General features: G+C 42.6%; 1 protein-coding gene and 1 pseudogene across 1 annotated transcript in view; both read right to left on the reverse strand.

Annotated features, from left to right (window-relative positions):
- The window catches only part of ERCC8 (excision repair cross-complementing rodent repair deficiency, complementation group 8), a 97,885-nt gene extending 83,180 nt beyond the window's left edge, over nucleotides 1–14,705 (reverse strand). The window contains exons 1-2 of the mRNA XM_006876137.1: nucleotides 14,629–14,705; nucleotides 6,995–7,090 (exon numbers count right to left, since the gene is read on the reverse strand). Of these exons, the coding sequence (XP_006876199.1) occupies nucleotides 6,995–7,090; nucleotides 14,629–14,705 (173 nt within the window). The remainder of the gene's footprint in view (nucleotides 1–6,994; nucleotides 7,091–14,628) is intronic.
- Nucleotides 14,706–17,937: 3,232 nt separating this feature from the next.
- Nucleotides 17,938–18,956, reverse strand: part of LOC102840819 — an 11,761-nt pseudogene continuing 10,742 nt past the window's right edge.

An 18,956-nucleotide genomic window follows, 5' to 3' on the forward strand; every position in this document is an offset into this window, starting at 1 on the left:
GTTTCAAGATTCCACTGTTGGTCGTTTTGACGTAACTTAGGATTTAATTTTCGGCCTATTTCCTCTTTTGTCTGCTTGTCCCGCTCCACAATCCCCGTTCAGGCCTTTTTTCTAGTTGGAAACAATTCAGGCCCGGCTGTGGCTGTTTGGTTTTAATTAGATACTGTCTCTTTAAATTTCGAGGAGATTTGTGTGCATGCGTAGTAGAACCCTCTGAGGGTGGGGCTGGGGTGTCCACTAGCTCAGGCATCCCTATAGTCACCAGAATGGATGTGCGCAGACAGCAAGGGACTAATGAACAGCTACCAAAAGAGGAGAATATCCACACCTTTATCTCAGCGGTTCTGCCAGGTGTCTGTTGCCGCTCCGATCCTTCCTCCACGAGGTCTCACCCAAGATGGCGGCTCCTGGAGCAGCCGAGCATCCAGGACTAGAAAGCAATAGATTTCTTGCTTCTGCCACAAATTCCCCCAGCTGTAAACCTTCCAACCTTCTAAGTATTCCTTTATATGTGGTTCAGAGTTCTGGGACCATTCCCTGAACCTGCTTGGTTGGGTATTCTGTGTTGTTGTTGGCGGAGCTCTCTGCTACACGTCCACCCGGTCTGCCATCTTGTTTGTTTTCTCCATTACAAGTTTTAAGTATGGCAATGTCATTTTCAGATTTGCGGTTTTCAGAGTACTTTGGCTGCTGTTTGGAGATTGGATGAGAAGGCAAAATTATCTGTGATGCTGCTTGTTGTTAACAGCAGCAGTAGCAGTGGCAAGCACTTAAGATGAGCCAGGTCCAATGCTAGACATGTTATGTGCATATGGCTTTAGTTAGTTCTCAAAGCAACCTTGCCAGGTAGGATTATTTTCCCCATTGTATAGATAAGGCTGAGAATGAGAAAAGTTAGGTAGACGGAAAAGGTCACACATATTGCAAAATAGTAAAATGCCTTGTTGTTGTTAAGTACCGTGGAGTCGGTTCCAACTCATAGTGATCCTGCACAGGGTTTCCAAGGCTGTAAATATTTACAGGAGCAGAATGCCTCATCTTTTTCCCATGGAACCACTGGTAGTTTCGAACTGCTGACCTTGAGGTTGGCAGGCCGAATTGTAACCACTATGCTACCAGAGCTCCTTTAAAAGCCTTAGGGAACTCAAATACAAGTCTGGCTTGCTTGAAACATGATTCTCCAAACGATACCTCTGCTTTTTACATCTGTTTTCCCCCTAGATGCCTGAAGAGTAGCAATCCTGCTTTAAACATCTAGAAGGGTGGAGTGAGATGCCAAAGTGCTCTCATTTACTCCTACAGCAATGAATTCATTGAACAATGAAGGAAAACAAGCACAGACTGAGGTTTCGGAATTCTGATTGGCAGCTGAAGTGTTGGAGAGTTAGGATGATTCTAGAGGAGGAATGGGACAGTGTAGAAGCTGGGAGAAGCTATCTGCTAACATCTGGAAAAACCTGCTAACCAGCTCATCTTAACCATTTTAGGGCAGGGTTATGCAACACCACAAACACGGAACACAGGAACAGTGTTAATCTGAAGAAGCTGTAGCCCTGTTTCTTAAGGTGGTATAGACTGGCCTAGGGAATCTGTGGGCTGTGCATCTGGGAGGTGTAAAGGGAGACCATGGCAAGGAGTGAGAGTTCTCCAATCTCCCTGAGGCCCAAGATCAATGGGCACTAGGACCCAGAAGAACCATAAGGGCACGAGGGCAAGGGGAATACTTGGGATGGTGGAGAAAAGAAAAGATAAGTGGATGACTTCCTGCTCACAGAGGGACATAGTGGGAGAGCAGTGAATAGGTGCCTATGAAGGAAAGACACAGAGGGTCAAGGGTCCAAACCTTCCCCACAGGAAAGTTGAGCCCCACTGCTTACATCAGCATGTGTGATCTACTAAATTCTCCACCCTCACCCCACAATCCACATGTACTTAATTGCACAGATGAATAATTCAGAACTCCTGAATCAGCACTGAAAACAAACCAAAAAACCCTAATGATCCCTTGAGTGGGATAGAAAGGATTTTCGGGAAACATGATTACAGAAAGCTTGTAAACTCATCTTCAGCCTATAACTGACTGGAATACCTAAAGGGGTTCTAGAACTTGCCCAGTGAAATAGGCTTCTTGCGGAGTCTTTGTAGTGTATAGGACCTTAGGTAGAATCCTGAGTCCCATCCAGAACCTTCTGAGGCAGGCCATTCCCACTTGAAAGGACAAGCAGACCAGCCTGGAGCAGCGAGAGGAACAGAAGATACTTCATGAAAGAAAGACCAGCAGGAAAAGACAAAAACTGTGGTCAATTTGACTACTACAAGAACAAGCAAGCTGTTCACCTGGGGAGCCATCAAAGCAAACAATCAACTCCCTTCAGGATAAACCCCATTCCAAGCTTGTGAGCTTGCTGGCAACTGCACTGGTCTACTTGTGAGTGGAAGTAGGGGAAAGGCAGTAATGAAGACATGGGCTGAGTTCAATCATGTTCCATAGATTCCTGTCAACCTTGAGATGATAGAGAAAAGAGGAAGTGGGTCCAAAGTGTGGGGAGACTTGGGGACTCCTGCGCTAATGGACACTAACCTAGCCACAGTGAGCTACAGCTGAGAATGAAGCATCCAGTTGATATGAAGTGGGGGGAAACGCGCAACAATGCCCAAACTTGCAAATAGTACCCATTTGACCTAACTCGGATGGCTTCATGACCAGAACTCCAATAGAGGAAGATAAAGACATTTGACAAAGGAAGCATGCGTAAATTGCTACAATTTGATGGACCTATACTTATGTAGTAGTTCAAAATTATCAAATGAGAAGGAAAGTTTTCAAATATCAAGCCTATCGCTTCTGTACACAGAGTTGATAGGGACGGGCGGCAACTTAGACGTTATCTACTTAAAATGGGAGGGTGGCTATATAGACACGAAGTGTCTGGCTTACAAGTTTTCAAGAGGGAGTTTAGTTTCAGAGAGTGTAGGGGAAGATAGAGTTCCCATTGAATAGTTTTCATCTTGTCTAGATGGGTCTGGTGAAAGAAGATGGGATAAGATTCTTTTGATTCAACAGTGAGTAATTATTATCATGACTAATTGCAACTGCCACCACTGTAGAGGCAGAGGTTGTGTAACAAAAAGGGGGGAGTAGTTAATCTTACATTCTAGGAACAGAGGACCCTAGGACCATCAAGAGAACGTGGAACCCTATCCAGAGAAGCAATGACACTAGAGATGGAGGAAGAGGTGATGGCAGGGAGAGATAAAGCAGCTGAGGACTCATAGAAAGAGGAAGACTGTGTACTGATGACCAGGAGGCAGGCTTGCACAATGTGCTCTTTGGTTGTTTAAACGATTATATATTCCTGAGTGTTTTTGTGTACATGAAAAACAAACAACGAGGGAATAGAAGCAAATACTGGTAATCAATAATGCATGGAGGGGATTGTAATTATTCCAATGAAACAAAATACGATTGGTTGAGTGGAAAATTGATGTTCTCCCATGTAAACTATCACTTAATTCACAACAAAAGCTTTAGAACGAAACAAAACAGAATCTTAATAAGAGTGCCCTCTAGTGGTTCTAATAAGAAGATATTAATTCTGACTCAGTGAGGAGCTGCCCTATTGGGTTCCCAAGGTTGTGAGTTTTTGGGGAGGCAGGTTGTTATCTTGCCCCTGTGGAAGCAACTGGTGGGTGTAAGCCTTGGTCTTTCAACGCAGTCAGACACTTGGGTTCTGCACCAACAGGGTGTGCAAATCAGAAAATGCTCCCACAAAAACAATATAAAATTTAAAGTTAAAGAAAAAAAAAAAAAAGATAAAATAGTTATTGTAGTTGTTAAGTGCATTTAAGTTGGTTCTAACTCATTGTGACCCTGTATAGGCTTTCTGAGGAGAGGCTGGTTGGTTTGAACTGCTGACCTTGTGGTTCACTCTGACCTTGCAGTCCAGCACCACACCAGGACTCCAATAAAAATAGCAAAGCACTGAAAATCATAAAGAAGAAGGGCCAATCCAAACTATGAAGGGAAATTTCTCCCCTTCATATTTTAACGAAATAATTGAAAACTTTCAGAGGATGTTTAAAGAAAGCAAAAACACACAGAAAATAAAAGAGAGCAGGAAACAAATAAAGGCACAAGGAAACTGAAAATATTTAAAAACAAACAAAAATCAACCCCCCAATAAACACAAAACCAAAAGAGTATTACTGGAACTAAAGGATAAAGCAACTGAATTAGAAAAAGCAAGAGAAACAACAGAGTAGCACAGATAGACTAACTGAACGTAAGTCTCAAGAGAAGACACAAAAAAAAGGATCAGAGAAAAGCAAACAAATCCAAATGGAAACATGGGATTCAATGAAGAACTCTAACAGATTTATTGGAATCCCAGAGCACAATGACAACAAAAAGGCATACAAAGATTTTCCCATCATGACAATGCACCTGCTCAATCCTCAAAGGTTGCCTAAGAGAATATTTCTTTGAAAAACTTTACCCCATCCAACCCTATAACCCTGATCTTTCCCCTTAAGACTTTCAATCCAAAAACTCAAAGGACATTTAAAAGGAAACCAATTTGAGTTCCCTGAGGAGGCCAATACTGTTGGTTTTGATGTGGTATCAATAGGAGGGTACAGAATTCTTTGGGGGAAGAGTTAGACAGATAGAAACACTGCCTTCAGAAGTATAGATTTGGATAGAGGATATATCCAGAAAACAAGAGCTTTACATACAAAGGCTTCCATGATTTTGTAGCCAATACTTTTGGATTTACTCTTATATGTAATGAAAATAAGTGCTAACTAAGAATTTGTTATGCAACAAAGTTGTCATTAAAAACCAACGGGGAAATCAAGACATTCTCAAACAAATAGAAGCTCTGGGTTTTGCCACTACCAGACCATCTTCACAACTACTACTCAAGGCATAAGTACTCCAGGTAGAAAGGCAAGAGCATTAAATAACGGCTGTTAAGTGCTGTCGAGTTGGTACTGAGCCCTAGTGACCCCGTACAGGGCTTCCCAGGAGCCGTTGGTGGGTTTGGATTGCTGACCATGTGGTTTGCAGTCCAGTGCTGAACCTACAGCCTCACACTAGGAGTCCACTGAAGAAATACTCTATATCTTGTTGTTGTTAGGTCTCAACTCATAGTGACCCTGTCCACAATAGAACGAAACATTGCCCAGTCCTGCACCATCTTCACAGTTGTTGGGACGTTTCAGTCCATTGCTACTGCCAACCTGTCAATCCATCTTGTTGAGGGTCATGCAAGGGGAAATATGTCTCTGTGATCAGTGTATGGCTGCAGACAAATCTAAATTAAAGAGAGAGAGGTCTCCAAAAAATAATCAACCTGGGCAATGATAAGGACCAAGTGTATGATGCTTAAGGGAATACACTCAATAATGAAATCTTGCAAGCAATCCAACATTTGTAAGAAATAATCACAAAGTAAACTTATTGAATACAGATTGAACATTGATGTTAATGGAAACACACCAAAATAAATGGGGAGGGATGAACATATCTGGAACAGAATTCTTGTGTTACGGTTCATATGTTAAATGTTGCAATTTTAAGTTGCATAATATACGTTGTTGGTGTTAAGTGCTGTCGAGTCGGTTCCGACACATAGCAACCCTGTCTAGGGTTTCCAAGGAGTGACTGGTGAACTTGAACCGCCAACTTTGAGACTCAAATGACTTTGCAGTTCAGTGCATTAACCCACAGCGTCACATCAGGACCCCATGATACATGTTGTAACCACTAAGAAATCACCTAGGAAAAATCTTTAGAAGAAGGAAGAAAGCAAAAAGGCTCATTACAAGAAAGCAGCCCAAATACAAACAAAATCAGAAAAATCAAAATAAAAAAGATACAAAACATTGAAAAAACAAACAGCAAAATGAATGAGGTAGACATTTGGTTTTCAGTAATAACCTTAAATGTCAATGGTTTAAACATTTCATGCAAAAGGCAGAGTATGGCAGCTGAATTAAAAAAACAACCAAAAACGATCCATCCTTTTCCTCTTTACCTTAAACAGAGGGATACAAACAGACTGAAAATAAAAGGATGGAGAAAAATATCCCAAGCAACAAGTAAACAACAAAGAGTAGGCAGGGGTGGCCATAGTGACTGATCAAAGAAGAGACTTTCATTAATACAGGCTTCCACACAGCCCTGTCAATCACCAGCTGAGGTCAGACATGCCTCTGCCCTCTTTAGCAGCTTCTTTACCAGCACTACCACCAGCCATTCCTTCCACAGCACTCTCCACTCATCAGCTGGGCTCCAAAACTGGTTGCAATGGTCATACTGAGTTATGGGCACTAGACCACAAAGTCAGTTTGAACTGCAAGGTTAGTGGTTCAAACTTTCCAGCCACTCCTCAGAACACTATACAGGGTTGCTATGGGTCAGAAATGACTTGACGGCACTTAGTAACAACATTTTTAAAATAAAGCCAAACCCGTGGCCATTGAGTAGATTTGGACTCATAGCAACCCTACTGTTGTTGTTGCTAACTGCCATTAAGTTGGTTCCAACTCACAGAAACACTGTATAGTTTTCAAGAAGCAGCTGGTGGGTTTGAACCTCCAGCCTTGTGGTTATCAGTCTAGTGCTTATCCTACACCAGGACTCCAAAGGACAGAGTTTAATGATTCTACAGGGTTTGCAAGGCTGTGCATCTTTATAGGAGCTAACTATTTCATCTGTCTCCCAAGGAATGGCTGGAGGGTTTGTGCTTATCAGTGTGATGCTTAATCCATTGCTCCACCAGAGCACCTATTTATAACAAAGTAGGTTAAAAGTACTTTTATTTGGCAATATCTTGTAAGTCTGATATTTAGTATTTATTTGAAATTCATAATACCATATTATAAAGGTTAGATTTAGAATTCTTACTAAATTTTATGAACTACACAATTAATCTGAAAAAGCAAGGTTTTGCTTCAGCTCACGTAGAAAGAAAACATGTCAGAAACTTACTATCTCCCTTCTACAGGTTCAATGTCAAGGGTATTAACTCCACTGCCATGGATCCTTTCAACATCTCTGTCTTTGTTTAACTCCAGTCCCAAAACCCTTTAGGAAAAATATAAAAATTAAAAGTGCATAAAAGAAGAATAAACTTTAACAAGAAAGAATTTTAACTTAAAAGATTTCCTTATTTCACGAAAATTACAAATAGTATAAGTAATTACAATACTTAAATCTTTTCCCAGATACTTGTAAAGACATTTACATATTTAAAAAATCTAAATATATTATCAAGTAAATGCAAACAATTTCTCCTGATGCATTTTCTTAAATTTTATTTAAAACAAATTTTTAATGAGGTTACTTACTATTAAGAGACAGAAATAAATTTTCATAAATAAAAAGTTAAACTGAAAATGTACAAGTTATCCTTATAGAAGTCTTAAAACTTCATTGATGACACCTAGTGGACAAAAGCTTAAATTACAGATTCTTTTTTTTTAATTTCCCCTGAAGGATCTGTAAATACAAAATGGGTATAGTTCAACTCAACAACCACGCACAATGAAATAAAATAATTTATTTAACAAATGATTAATACATAATCTCACAAACTAGCACCTGAGTAGAATTTCTGATATTTCAAAGCTGTAAACTGTCACTATGGTCAGGCTATTACTAAAATTAAATGAGTTAAGATATGAAAAGTACTCACTATAACCCCTGTTGTTGTTGTTGTTAAGTGCCGTCGAGTCGGTTCCAACCCGTAGCGACCCTGAACAGGGTTTCCGAGGCTGTAAATCTTTACGGGAGCAGAAAGCCTCATCTTTCTCCCGCAGAGCAGCTGGTAGTTTCGAACTGCTGACCTTGCGGTTTGCAGCCCGATTCGTAACGACTACGCTACCAGAGCTCCTTTTATTATAACCCCTAATGTTAATTATGAGATTTTGCCTTAGCCTGTTGGATGTTATTAGAATTTATACTAATTTAACAGGAATAAGAAGTAAGTGGTGCAGATGGTTAAACACTCAACCACTAGTTGAAAGGTTGGCATTTCAAAATACCAAGAGACAGGCCTGAAGTTCTGCTTCTCAAAGCCCTGAAGACCCTATGGATTTGCTCTACTCTGCACACACACTGGCTCACCAGAATTGACTCAACAGCAACAAACAACCAGATATAGTCTAAACATATACCTTTATATGGGAAAGTTCTTACAGAAACGAAATATGAGTATTTTTGGCCTGTCTTGTGGCATTGTGGAATAAAGTTTTGGACTGCATGGATGGTTTGAAGCACAAAGATGGCAGTTCAAACTCACCAGCTGCTCCTTGGAAACCATATACAGTTAAGTGTTAAAGAGTCAGAATGACTTGGTGGCACTTAATAACAACAATGATCAAATAGAACACTTTCTTATGGACTGTTGTTGTTAGGTGCCATCGAGTCAGTACCGCTGCACAGCGAGCATATGCACAACCGAAAGCATTGCCCAGTCCAGCGTCATCCTCACCACCATTGTTACACGTGAGCCCAATGCTGCTGCCAATGTTCCCACCATCTCATTGGGGATTTTCCTCTTTTTCACTGACCCTCCAATTTACCAAGCACAATGTCCTTCTCCACGGACTGTTTCCTATAGATAGTATGTCCAAAGTATAAGAAATAATGCCTGGCTATACTGGCTTCTAAGGAGCATTCTGGTTGTACTTCTTCCAACACAGATTTGTTTGTTCTTTGATGGTCCATGGTACTTTTAATAATCTCCTCCAATACCATAACTCATATGCATCACCAGAATTAATGATACAGACAGTAGCAGTACAAACAAAGTCTTTGGAAATCATCTTAGCATTATCCAGAGTTTATAACTACCGTCTTCAGTAAGGATTGCCCTCAATGCAAAGAAAACAAAAATTCTCACCACTGGACCAATAAACAACATCATGACAAATGGAGAAAAGACTGAAGTTTTCCAAGACTTCATTTTGGTTGGATCCACTATCATGGATTCAATACTCATGGAGCTGCTTTCAGGAAATAAAAGGATGTAGGTAGCATAGTGGTTACGAATCGGGCTACGAACAGCAAAGTCAGCAGTTTGAAACTACCAGCTGTTCTGCAGGAGAAAGAGGAGGCTTTCTGCTCCCGTAAAGATTTATAGGCTCAGAAACCCTGTACAGGGTCGCTATGATTAAGAACCAAATCCACGGCACATAACCACCACCAGCATTGCATTAGGAAAATCTGTTGCACAAGACCTCTTTAAAGTATTCACGAGAATATATGTCAGTTTGAGGACTAAGGTGTGCCTGACCCAATCCATGGTATTTTCAATAGCCTCATAAGCATGTGAAAGTTGCACATGAATAAGAAAGACCGTGCAAGAATTGATGCATTTGAGTTATGGTGCTGGAGAAGAAGACTGAAAGTACTATGGACTTCCAGAACAACAAACACATCTGTGTTGAAGTATAGCCAGAATGTTTCTTAGAAAGCTGAGATTGGCGAGACTTAGGCTCTTGTACTTTGTATATGTTGTCAAGAGGGATCAGTCACTGGAGAAGGAATTTATGTGTAATAAAGCGGAAGGTCAGTAAAAAATAGAGGAAAACTCCGAAGAGATAGATTGACACAGTGGCAGGAATAATGGACTCAAACATAAGAACAATTCTGAGGCTGGTGCAGGACTGAGCATTCTGTTGTACATGTGGTCGCTATAAGTCTGAACGGATTCAATGGTACCTGGTACCTAACAACAATTTAAAGGTATTCATGACCCTTTGTCTTCTGGAAGATGGTTTACTCTTAAGGTCAAAAATCCAATTTAACACTTCTTCATTGTCTAACCTTGATCAATAAATAATAACAACAGCTAATATTAATTAAGAGGCTGTTATTTACTGACACTATGTTGTTGTTAAGTGTCAAGTCAATTTGGACTCATAGTGACCCTGTAAAGGGTTTCCTAGGAGTAGCAGTTGAGCCTGAACTGCCAACTTTGCGGTTCAAATGGACCTTGCAGTCCAGTGCATTAGTTTGCAGCGCCACACCAGGACTGAAATTCTAATAAGTGGTAATAATAAATGTGCTGAGACCCTCGCAGAGTTGCTGCAGTTTTTTGCTTCTACAGTGTTTGAACAGAAGTCAGTGCTCACCAGCTTCCTCACAACTGGTTGCTCCCCGCCAGCTCTCTACCATCTCCTGCCAGCTGAACTCTCTGACACCCCAAGGTTCACTGTGCCGCCACCTTGATGACCACGATCCCCAGCAAGTGCGCCAGAACTGCAACCCAGACCACCAGACCAAAGAGGAACTCTACACTTCCTAATCTGTCCATGTCTTACTACTTTGACCGATGAGGTGGCTTGAAGAATTTTGCAAGTATTTTCTGCACCAATCTCATGAGGGGAGGGAACATGCTGAGAAACTGATAAAGCGACAGAACCAACACAGATTGGTTTGTTCTTCTGGAAGTCCATGGTATGTTTGATACTCTTCTCCAACACCATAACTAAAATGCACCAGTTTTTCTTGTTCACTGTTCAACTTTCACATACTGTCATTCTATCATATACTGTATCACTGCCATGGTTACAATCCCCTCCATACATCACCAACCAACCAAAGGGTAAACCCTGCAAGCCGGCCCCCCGCCCCCAGTCTTCAGCACACAGCTCCTCTCCCTCTCTGGATCTAAAGTCCCCAGCTGCTCCATCGCTCCACATCATCTTCGCTGCCTCCACCTCAGGCATCATTGCTTCTCTGGGTAGGGTCCCGCTCTCCGCTCTTCTCTGTTGATGGTGCTAGGGACCTACGGTCCGAGACTGGAAAGTTAATCACTCCCCTCCTTGCTATAAAACATCTACCTTTACATTTCCAACCCTCACAATCAGTCCTGATAACAATTATTACTCACTATTGTATCATAAGAGACCCATCTGCATTTCATTTCATCAGCCCCGCCTAGACAGATTGAATACTACTCACTAGAGACTCCACCTTCCTCCAGGCCCTCTAGGTCTAGGTTCCCCCTTGAAAGCTTGTAAGCCAGTCACTTCTTGCCTTTGTAGTGCCCCCCCACCCCACCCCCATTTTGGGTAGCCAATGTCCGAGTTGCCTATCTCTGTCTACTCTGTGTGTGGAGGGGGTGGGAATGCTACTTGCTGTAAGGATTTGTTCCCTCTTTTGAGCTACTGCTTCCATAGTTGTAGGTCAAGTTCATCAAATTGTATCAGAATACTTTTTTTTTCCCCTCTTCTTTCTTCTTCTGGTTGAGCTCTGATCATCCAGTCATTGAAGTCAGGTCAAGTGGGTATTATTATCTGCAAGTGTGGGTGTTCTTGTGCATATGACCTCTCTTCCTATCAGCTGGATGCTTCACTCTCCACTCTAGTCCTCTGTGGCTATGTCACTGACTCTGGACCCAAGAGTCCCCAGGTCTTGCCACACTGCTGGCCAACCAGGACTTCACCCGGGTTCACAGAAGTCTATTGAACATTGTAGGGCTTAGCTCGCCACTTCACTGCTGTTTTTCCTTCACTTCCCCTTATCGGTGACGAGCGTAGTCAGCAATCAGAGTGTGTATTCCCATTGACTCTTAATCTTGGAAGAGGGTTTGCACTGAGGGGACCCGACCACTTGCCTTGATGTTTCCTGGGCAAGTAAGTTGCTTGTTCTTGTAGTAACAGTCGGTCCTGCCTATGTTGTTTTGTATTTTTCCTGTAGGTCTTTCTTTCAAGAAGTATCTTCTGTTCTTCTAGCCGCTCCAGATTGATCTGCTCATCCTTTCAAGTGGGAATTTCCCATCTCTGGAGATCTGGATGTGGTTCAGGCTTCTACATATGGTCTTATGTATTGCAGAGGCTCCGCAGGAAGCCTCCTCCACTGGGCACATTATAGCCCCATTTTAGGTATTCCAATCAGTTGTAGGCAGAAGACAGACTTACAAGCTTTCTATGGTGATGTTTCTGACTATTCCTTTCTCTCCCCCTCCAGTGTCTATTTTATAATATAATGTAAGGAAAACCAAAATTCAAGAGATATCCAAGCATCTTAACATTATTCCCCCTTTTTCCCCATTCCAACCATGTCTCAATCTCTGTATCCCAGAGCCCTGGTGTTCCTAGGTTGTGCCTACATCATTCTTTACCTCTGTCCCACTTAGCCCATTCAAACCTCCCTAATTGTTCTCCCATCTGGTTTGTTTTTCCATTCTCCTCTCCATTCTTGTATATTGCCCCCCTTCCCAGCACCCAAACTATCTTGTGTCTAATCCCTGCCGAGGTTGTAAATCTTTACAGGAGCAGAAAGTCTTACTTTTCCCCTGGGGAATAGCTGGTAGTTTCGAACTGCTGACCTTGCGGTTCGCAGCCTGATTCGTAACCACTACACTACCAGAGCTCCTTTTTAAAGTGGTAGGTGGTATTATAAAATGCATTTCCTGCATTTGCTCAAGGTCATATAGTTAAATCATAGTTCAACCTGTATAATTCTTTCTCCAATCACTGAGCTTCCATGTTTTCTTCAGAAAATAACTTCTACAATTTTTTCCATTGAAATTGTTATTTCTTCTTAAAAATAGTTTCCTATTTGATGATTTTTCGAATGACAACAGTAATGTGCACTTCTTGTCACAAATAAAATCCTACCAAACAAAGTTGTATACAGGCAAAGGCAATCAGCGTTTCTTTGGTCAGTTTGAAGGTTAAGGTTGGGGGTTCAGCCACTCCTCAGAAATCAGAACCAACAAGACAGCATGTAGCAAAAACAACAAACAGTGAGAAACAAGACTTTCATTATTGCTGTTACTATTACATGCTGTTGACTTGGTTCCAACTCATAGCGACACCTGTATAGGGCTTCCTGCTTGGTAAAGTAGAAGGCCAGCGAAAAAGAGGAAGACCCCCCAACAAGATGGCACAGTGGCAACAGTAATGGGCCCAAGTGTGGCAAAGATTATGAGGTTGGCACAGGACCGGACAGTGGTTTGCTCTGTGTGCACAGGGTCACTAAGAGTCGAAACTTCCTCAACGATGCCTAGCAACAACAACGTAGGGCTTCTGAGGAGCGGCTGGTGGGTTTGAATCATTTACCTTGTGGTTAGTGTAATTGGAGAGCAACACATCAGAATCTGTTCCTCTATATGTAACCCATCTCCTATTTTCACTGCCATTTCCTCCCCACAAAGTGATACCCCCCTCACATGATTACTACTCCTTTTCAGTTCATACACAGTCCCTTCTTCCACCTAACCTTTAATGCTGATGTCACTGACTAGCTTTTCTTTTCTGGTAGCGTAGTGGTTACGAATCGGGCTGCTAACCTCAAGATCGGCAGTTCGAAACTACCGTTTGTCCCGTGGGAGAAGAGGCTTTCTATTCCCATAAAGATTTGCAGCCTTGGAAACCCTGGGCAGGGTCACCATGAGTTGGAAGAGACTCCATGGTACTTAACAACAACAAGCTTCTTTTTTCAATCTATAAACAGTGCCTGCGTAATCCCATCTCCTTCTCATGGCTTCATGTATCACACTACATTAAAGATGTTTAACTTCCTACTGAGCACCAGTCATATATGCATCTGCTTCCCCCAGTGTCCAAATGAATTATCTTGACAGGTCCTCAAAGTCAATGTGGATAACATTTAAGTTATGTTTCCTCCCAAGATATTTGTTCTGTCTGAGGCAAATCCTATCTTAGAGGATGTCACTAATATATCATATACTGTCCAATCAATTTCCATGGCCAGTTGATCTATTTCTCAAATATTTTTCAAGTTTCTTCATTCCAAATGCCACCTCCTAGGTCCAGAATTCCATCAACTCTCTCCTTTGCAACTACAACAGTTACCTAACTTGGCTTTCAGTCTGTCTCTATTCTTCAAGCAGACAGCAAAATGCAACAGTTGTCATCGTATTTTACACAGCATACTTTTTAGCCAAACACACAAGGTGCTTCTCACCTAGCCAATATCTATCTACTTCAATCTTTTTTCAATAGCTCCTACTCTCCAACTCTCTGCTCTAGTTATCCTGAGTTTATTGAATTCTGTTCAATTCCTGGCCTATGCACTGTCTTTACATAATGTCTTCACACACAGTTCATTAGTAAGTCATCTGAATAAATGAATGAGTTTTAGAGAATAGTTATCTCTTGGAGGATGTAATGAGATGGAGACGGGAAAAAAGCAAAATGAAAAAGTATTTAGATCCACCTGAGCCCATTTGCTCACTCATCCACCTTTTTTGTCAGCTGTCCCACTCACAGCAATTCCATTTATGCAAACTTTGCAGGAGGAAACCGGATGACTACTCCATAGGGTTTCTAAGGCTGTGACCTTTCCAGAGCAGATCGCCAGGCCTCTCTAAGGAGGTGCCTCTGGGTGAGTTCAACTCGCCAACCTCGGCTACTAGTTGCATTATCTAGGGATGCCTCCCATGCACTTACAAGCTGCCAAATTCTACAAGTATCTAAAAGGTATCTATCCTGTTTTCACAAGTCACTGAGTAAAAGTAGAACTCAAAGTGGAGTTTGGTGGGAAGAAAGTGATAACGAGGCGGGAAGGTATGAAGCAATGCTAACACGACCGACTACTTGTCCAGATTCTAGTTAGCCTGTCGGAGAAAGTAAGGGATTCTTTACCTCCGTGTGGACTCCGCTCGCCGGAGATGCAGGGGGTCGTCCAAACCGGCTTGTCGCGCTGACAAAAACCCAAGCATCCCGTCCCTTCACAACGACTTGAGCTCTGGACGCCGCCATGACAGAGCTCGGAGGCGGGGCTGTAATAGCTGAGTATTCCATTGGTCCAGCAGTGAACGATCCGACCAATCGTCAATGCCATTACTTAAGGGCGCGGACATGGAGGCGGGCTAGACCTCCGCAGGCCGGAGTTGGAGGCTAGGGCGGTCCTCGGACTGAGGCGGAGAGTCAGGCTGTGGCTCTGGCCGGGAGCAGAGCGGACAGCATGGGCTGGTCACAGCATCTGTTTCGTTCCTTGAGGCGAGTACTGTCAAAAGAAGTGAAGGATCACGTGGGCACCGATCAATTCGGGAACAAATACTACTGTATACCGGAGTACAAGAATTGGAGAGGTGAGAATTAGGGCAGCAGCTGCGCGGTCACTAAATGAGGGTCATGTGAGAGCTGTTAAACGAGAGCCACTTGTGATATTTAGAATGATACCTGGAGAGAGATCCTCGCCGTCCCCATGACTCTGGATTCCGAGCCTTGCCCCAGCGTGGCTAAGACTCCTCTAGCTGAGTGGCTTCACGCCGCGGCCCGGCTCAGGGGCTCGACGTTGAGAGTCTGCTCACCGTCCCTGCGTCCCAGCGCCTTTCCGGGTTGCGTTGGCACAGCGCACTCCTTTCCCTGCCGTCGCAGCCTTCCATCCACCCAATTTTAGTCCTTGCACTTCGGCATGGCATCGTAGACAAGGACAAATCCTTAGAGATCTTTAACTAAAGGAGGCTCGGGAGGGCAGAGCAGTGAGTTTTTGTGCTCTTGTGCCCCCTTGCGACTGCGAAGTAGGGCTGAGTGGTGTAATCGAAAGGGTGTACTTTCGGTGTCTGTTTCCTCTCCCTTGGTGCCCTCACAGGTCCGTTTGTCACCTTCCTCACAACCAAAGTTTGCTGTCAGATGTCGGTCCAGGCACCGTAAGAGTCCATGTTTTTTCTTTTCCACCAGTTTTCATTCCAAGACTCCTTGGAACTCAGTTAAAAGTACAAGGCACTAAGAGCAATGTTGCTTCGTAGGATTCTTCAAGCATTGTGACGGATTGGTTTGAGTTAGGCCGTATACTTCATTGCAATCACACCATCATAACCTCTTCTGGGTTGAACCATCCCAGTGAAGAAGATCTCCTGCTTTGGATTCAGACAGGCTTGGATTCGAATCTCACCTAGCAGTTGAGATCACGGGCAAAGTATTTCCACCACTCTTCAGTTTTCTTACTTGAAAGTTTTAAGATAACATTATTAAGTGCCGTAAAGATGGTTCCCACTCATAGCGGCTGGTGGGTTTGAACTGTTGACCTTGTAGTTTGCAGTCCAGGGCTGATCCTACGTCACTACCTAAGATCACAATAGCAACAATAATATTAAGAAGTACTAAACCCCTTTCTAAAATTCTGTTCCATTCTCGGTAACTCAAAGGGAACACTCCTTGCTCTTAAGAGCACATATAAACGGTGTCTTCTGATTGATCATTCATTATTTTGCATGTTTTTATTTAACATACTTTAATTTCTTAGACTTATTTCCCCAAGGAGCTTCTATACCCTGACATGACAGGAAATATGTTTGAACTCTTTACATCGCTGAGAGTATTTCATTGTATGTATATATCACAATTTTTACAATTTACTTGTCTATAGATATCTGGGTTGTTTCCCATACTGGGCTATCACAAATAAATTATGAGCATTTATATAATTAGTCTTTGTATAGACATATGTTTTCATTTCTCTTGAATAGATAGGCGTGCAATGCTTGTGTCATATTATAAATGTATGTTTAACTTTTTATGAAACTGATCGAGTTACTGTACCACTTTACATTCTTACCAGCAATGTATAAAAAGTTCGGCTCTTTTACATACTCACCAACACTTAATATGCTCATTTTTTTTTTAATTTTAGCCATTCTAATAGTTGAGGCTAAAACCTGTCCACCATGGATGATCCTGCTGGTATTTAAAATACCCACGCCATAGCTTCCAGAATCCAGCATCACACAAGTCACCACAGTATGACAAACTGATGGACAAGATGTCAGTTTGAGGACTAAGGTGCTCCTGACCCAAGCCATGATATTTTCAGTAACCTCATAAGCATGTGTAAGTTGGGCAGTGAATAAGGAAGACCGTAGAAGAATTGATGCCTTTGAGTTAAGGTTGTGGAGGAGAGTATTCAAAGTACCATGGACTGCCAAAAGAACAAACAGATCTGTGTTGGGAGAAGTGTAGCCACAGTACTCCCTGGAAGCCAGGATGACCAGACTTCGTCTCTCATCCTTCAGACATGTTATCAGGAGGGACCAGTCACTGGAGAAAGATATCATGTTTGGTAAAGTGGAGAGTCAGAGAAAAAGAGGAAGACCCCCCTGCAAGATGGATTGCCATAGTGGCAGCAGCGATGGGCTCAGGCATAGCAAAGATTGTGAGGTTGGGCCAGGACTGGGCAGTGTTTCTTTCTGTTGTACATAGGCTCGCTATGAGTCAGTACCAACTCAGTGGCACCTAACACCAACAATAGTTGAGGCTTTGTGATTCCACAAAGATTTACAGTCATGTTGTTAGGTGCTGTTGAGTCAGTTCTGACCCATAGCAACCCTATGTCATCCTCACAATTGCTGCTACCCTTAAGTCCATTGCTGTTGCCACTGTGCCAATCCGTCTCATTGGGCACCTCCCTCTTTTCGCTGACCCTCTACTTTACCCATCATAATGTTCTTCTCCAGGAACTGGTCCCTCCTGATAATATGTCTGAAGTATGAGAGATGAAGTATGGTATCTTGCCTTCTCAGGGCAGATCATCAGTTTTACATTCAAGTCATTGCAATTATTACAGTCCGCTCCATGCACCATCAGCTAACAATTTTTACTTCCATTAATTAGGTGTGTGTGTGCTTTTTTTAATGTACACATACCACATTGACGATATATATTCATTTAAATGTCCAAAGGGCACATTTTGCAAGCCAGCTTCCTACCCACAGGCACACTGCCTTTCTCAGTTCATGGGCCTGTAGTCCTCTGCTGCTCTGTGTTTCTATGCCATTGCCTCTGCTACCATCTCTGTTGTTGCCGCATTTCTGGTTAGGACCCCTCACTCCTTTCATGTTCTCTCTGGGTGGTACTAGTGCCCTCTGTTACTGAAATGAGAGATCAACTGCTCCCCCTTTTTAGGTACACCTCTTCTACATTTACAGTTGTGACAATCCCCATTAGTTAGTCCTAATAACGGTTACTCACAATTGAATCATATAATCCTATCCCCATCATCACTGGACCTATCTGAACAAGAGGAAAACTATTCAGTGCAGATTCTATTTTACTTCCCTAGTTCTGACACTAATCACCCTGATGAAAGCTTGTAAGCCAGCCACTTCTTGCCTTTATAACACCCCAGTTTTAATAGTAGAAGTCTAAATTGCCTGTCCCTATTAACCCAGTGTACTGAGGAGGAAAGCTTGATCTTTCATATGGAGAATCCTTCCCTTTCAGTTGAAATTTTGGGTAATTTCATACATAATCAAAGGTCCATTTCATCAAGTTGTAGCAATTTACACTTGCTTCCTGTATCAAACTTCTTTATTTTCATGTGATTGAGTTCTGGTCAGCAAGCCATCCAAGCTAGGTCAGATGGGTACTATCTGCCAGTTTGGAAGTTCTCCCCCCACTTCAGATTAGCTGGCCACTTCACTCTTAATTCTAGCCCCCAGTGGTTAGGTCAGTGTCCTTGGGCTCTGGAGTTCCCACTTCTCTGAACTTCCAACCAGCCAGCCCATCCTCTTCTTTTTCTCCTCTCAAGGTCATCAGATGTCTATGGAATGTGGCCAAACTCATCCCAGGTCTTCATTGCTGCATTCCCCCCACTTCTACTCACAAGTTGACCGTGCTGTCACCAGTGAGCTTACAAGACTGCTCTTGTGTTCCCTTTGAGTGTCAGTCTTAGAAAGTGGTTTACCCTGATGGGCTGTCTTTTCTTGCCTTGATGACTCCAAGGCAAACAGCTTGATTTATATTGTTACAGCCAAACAGTCTGCTCTCCCCACTCCCCATCCCCCACAGAAGTATCTTCTGTTCCTCTATCTGTTCTGGGTTGGTCTGCATGCCTTTTCAATTAGGAATGTTTCACCTATGAAGGTTATGGGTGAGGCTCAGGATTCCACCTAAGGCCCTTTACTCCACAAAAGCTTAACAACAAACCTGTTTCCCTGGGCACATTCTGCTTTTGTTGTCAAGTGCCATGG

Source organism: Chrysochloris asiatica, unplaced genomic scaffold, assembly GCF_000296735.1.
Source record: "Chrysochloris asiatica unplaced genomic scaffold, ChrAsi1.0 scaffold00355, whole genome shotgun sequence".
NCBI lineage: Eukaryota > Metazoa > Chordata > Mammalia > Afrosoricida > Chrysochloridae > Chrysochloris > Chrysochloris asiatica.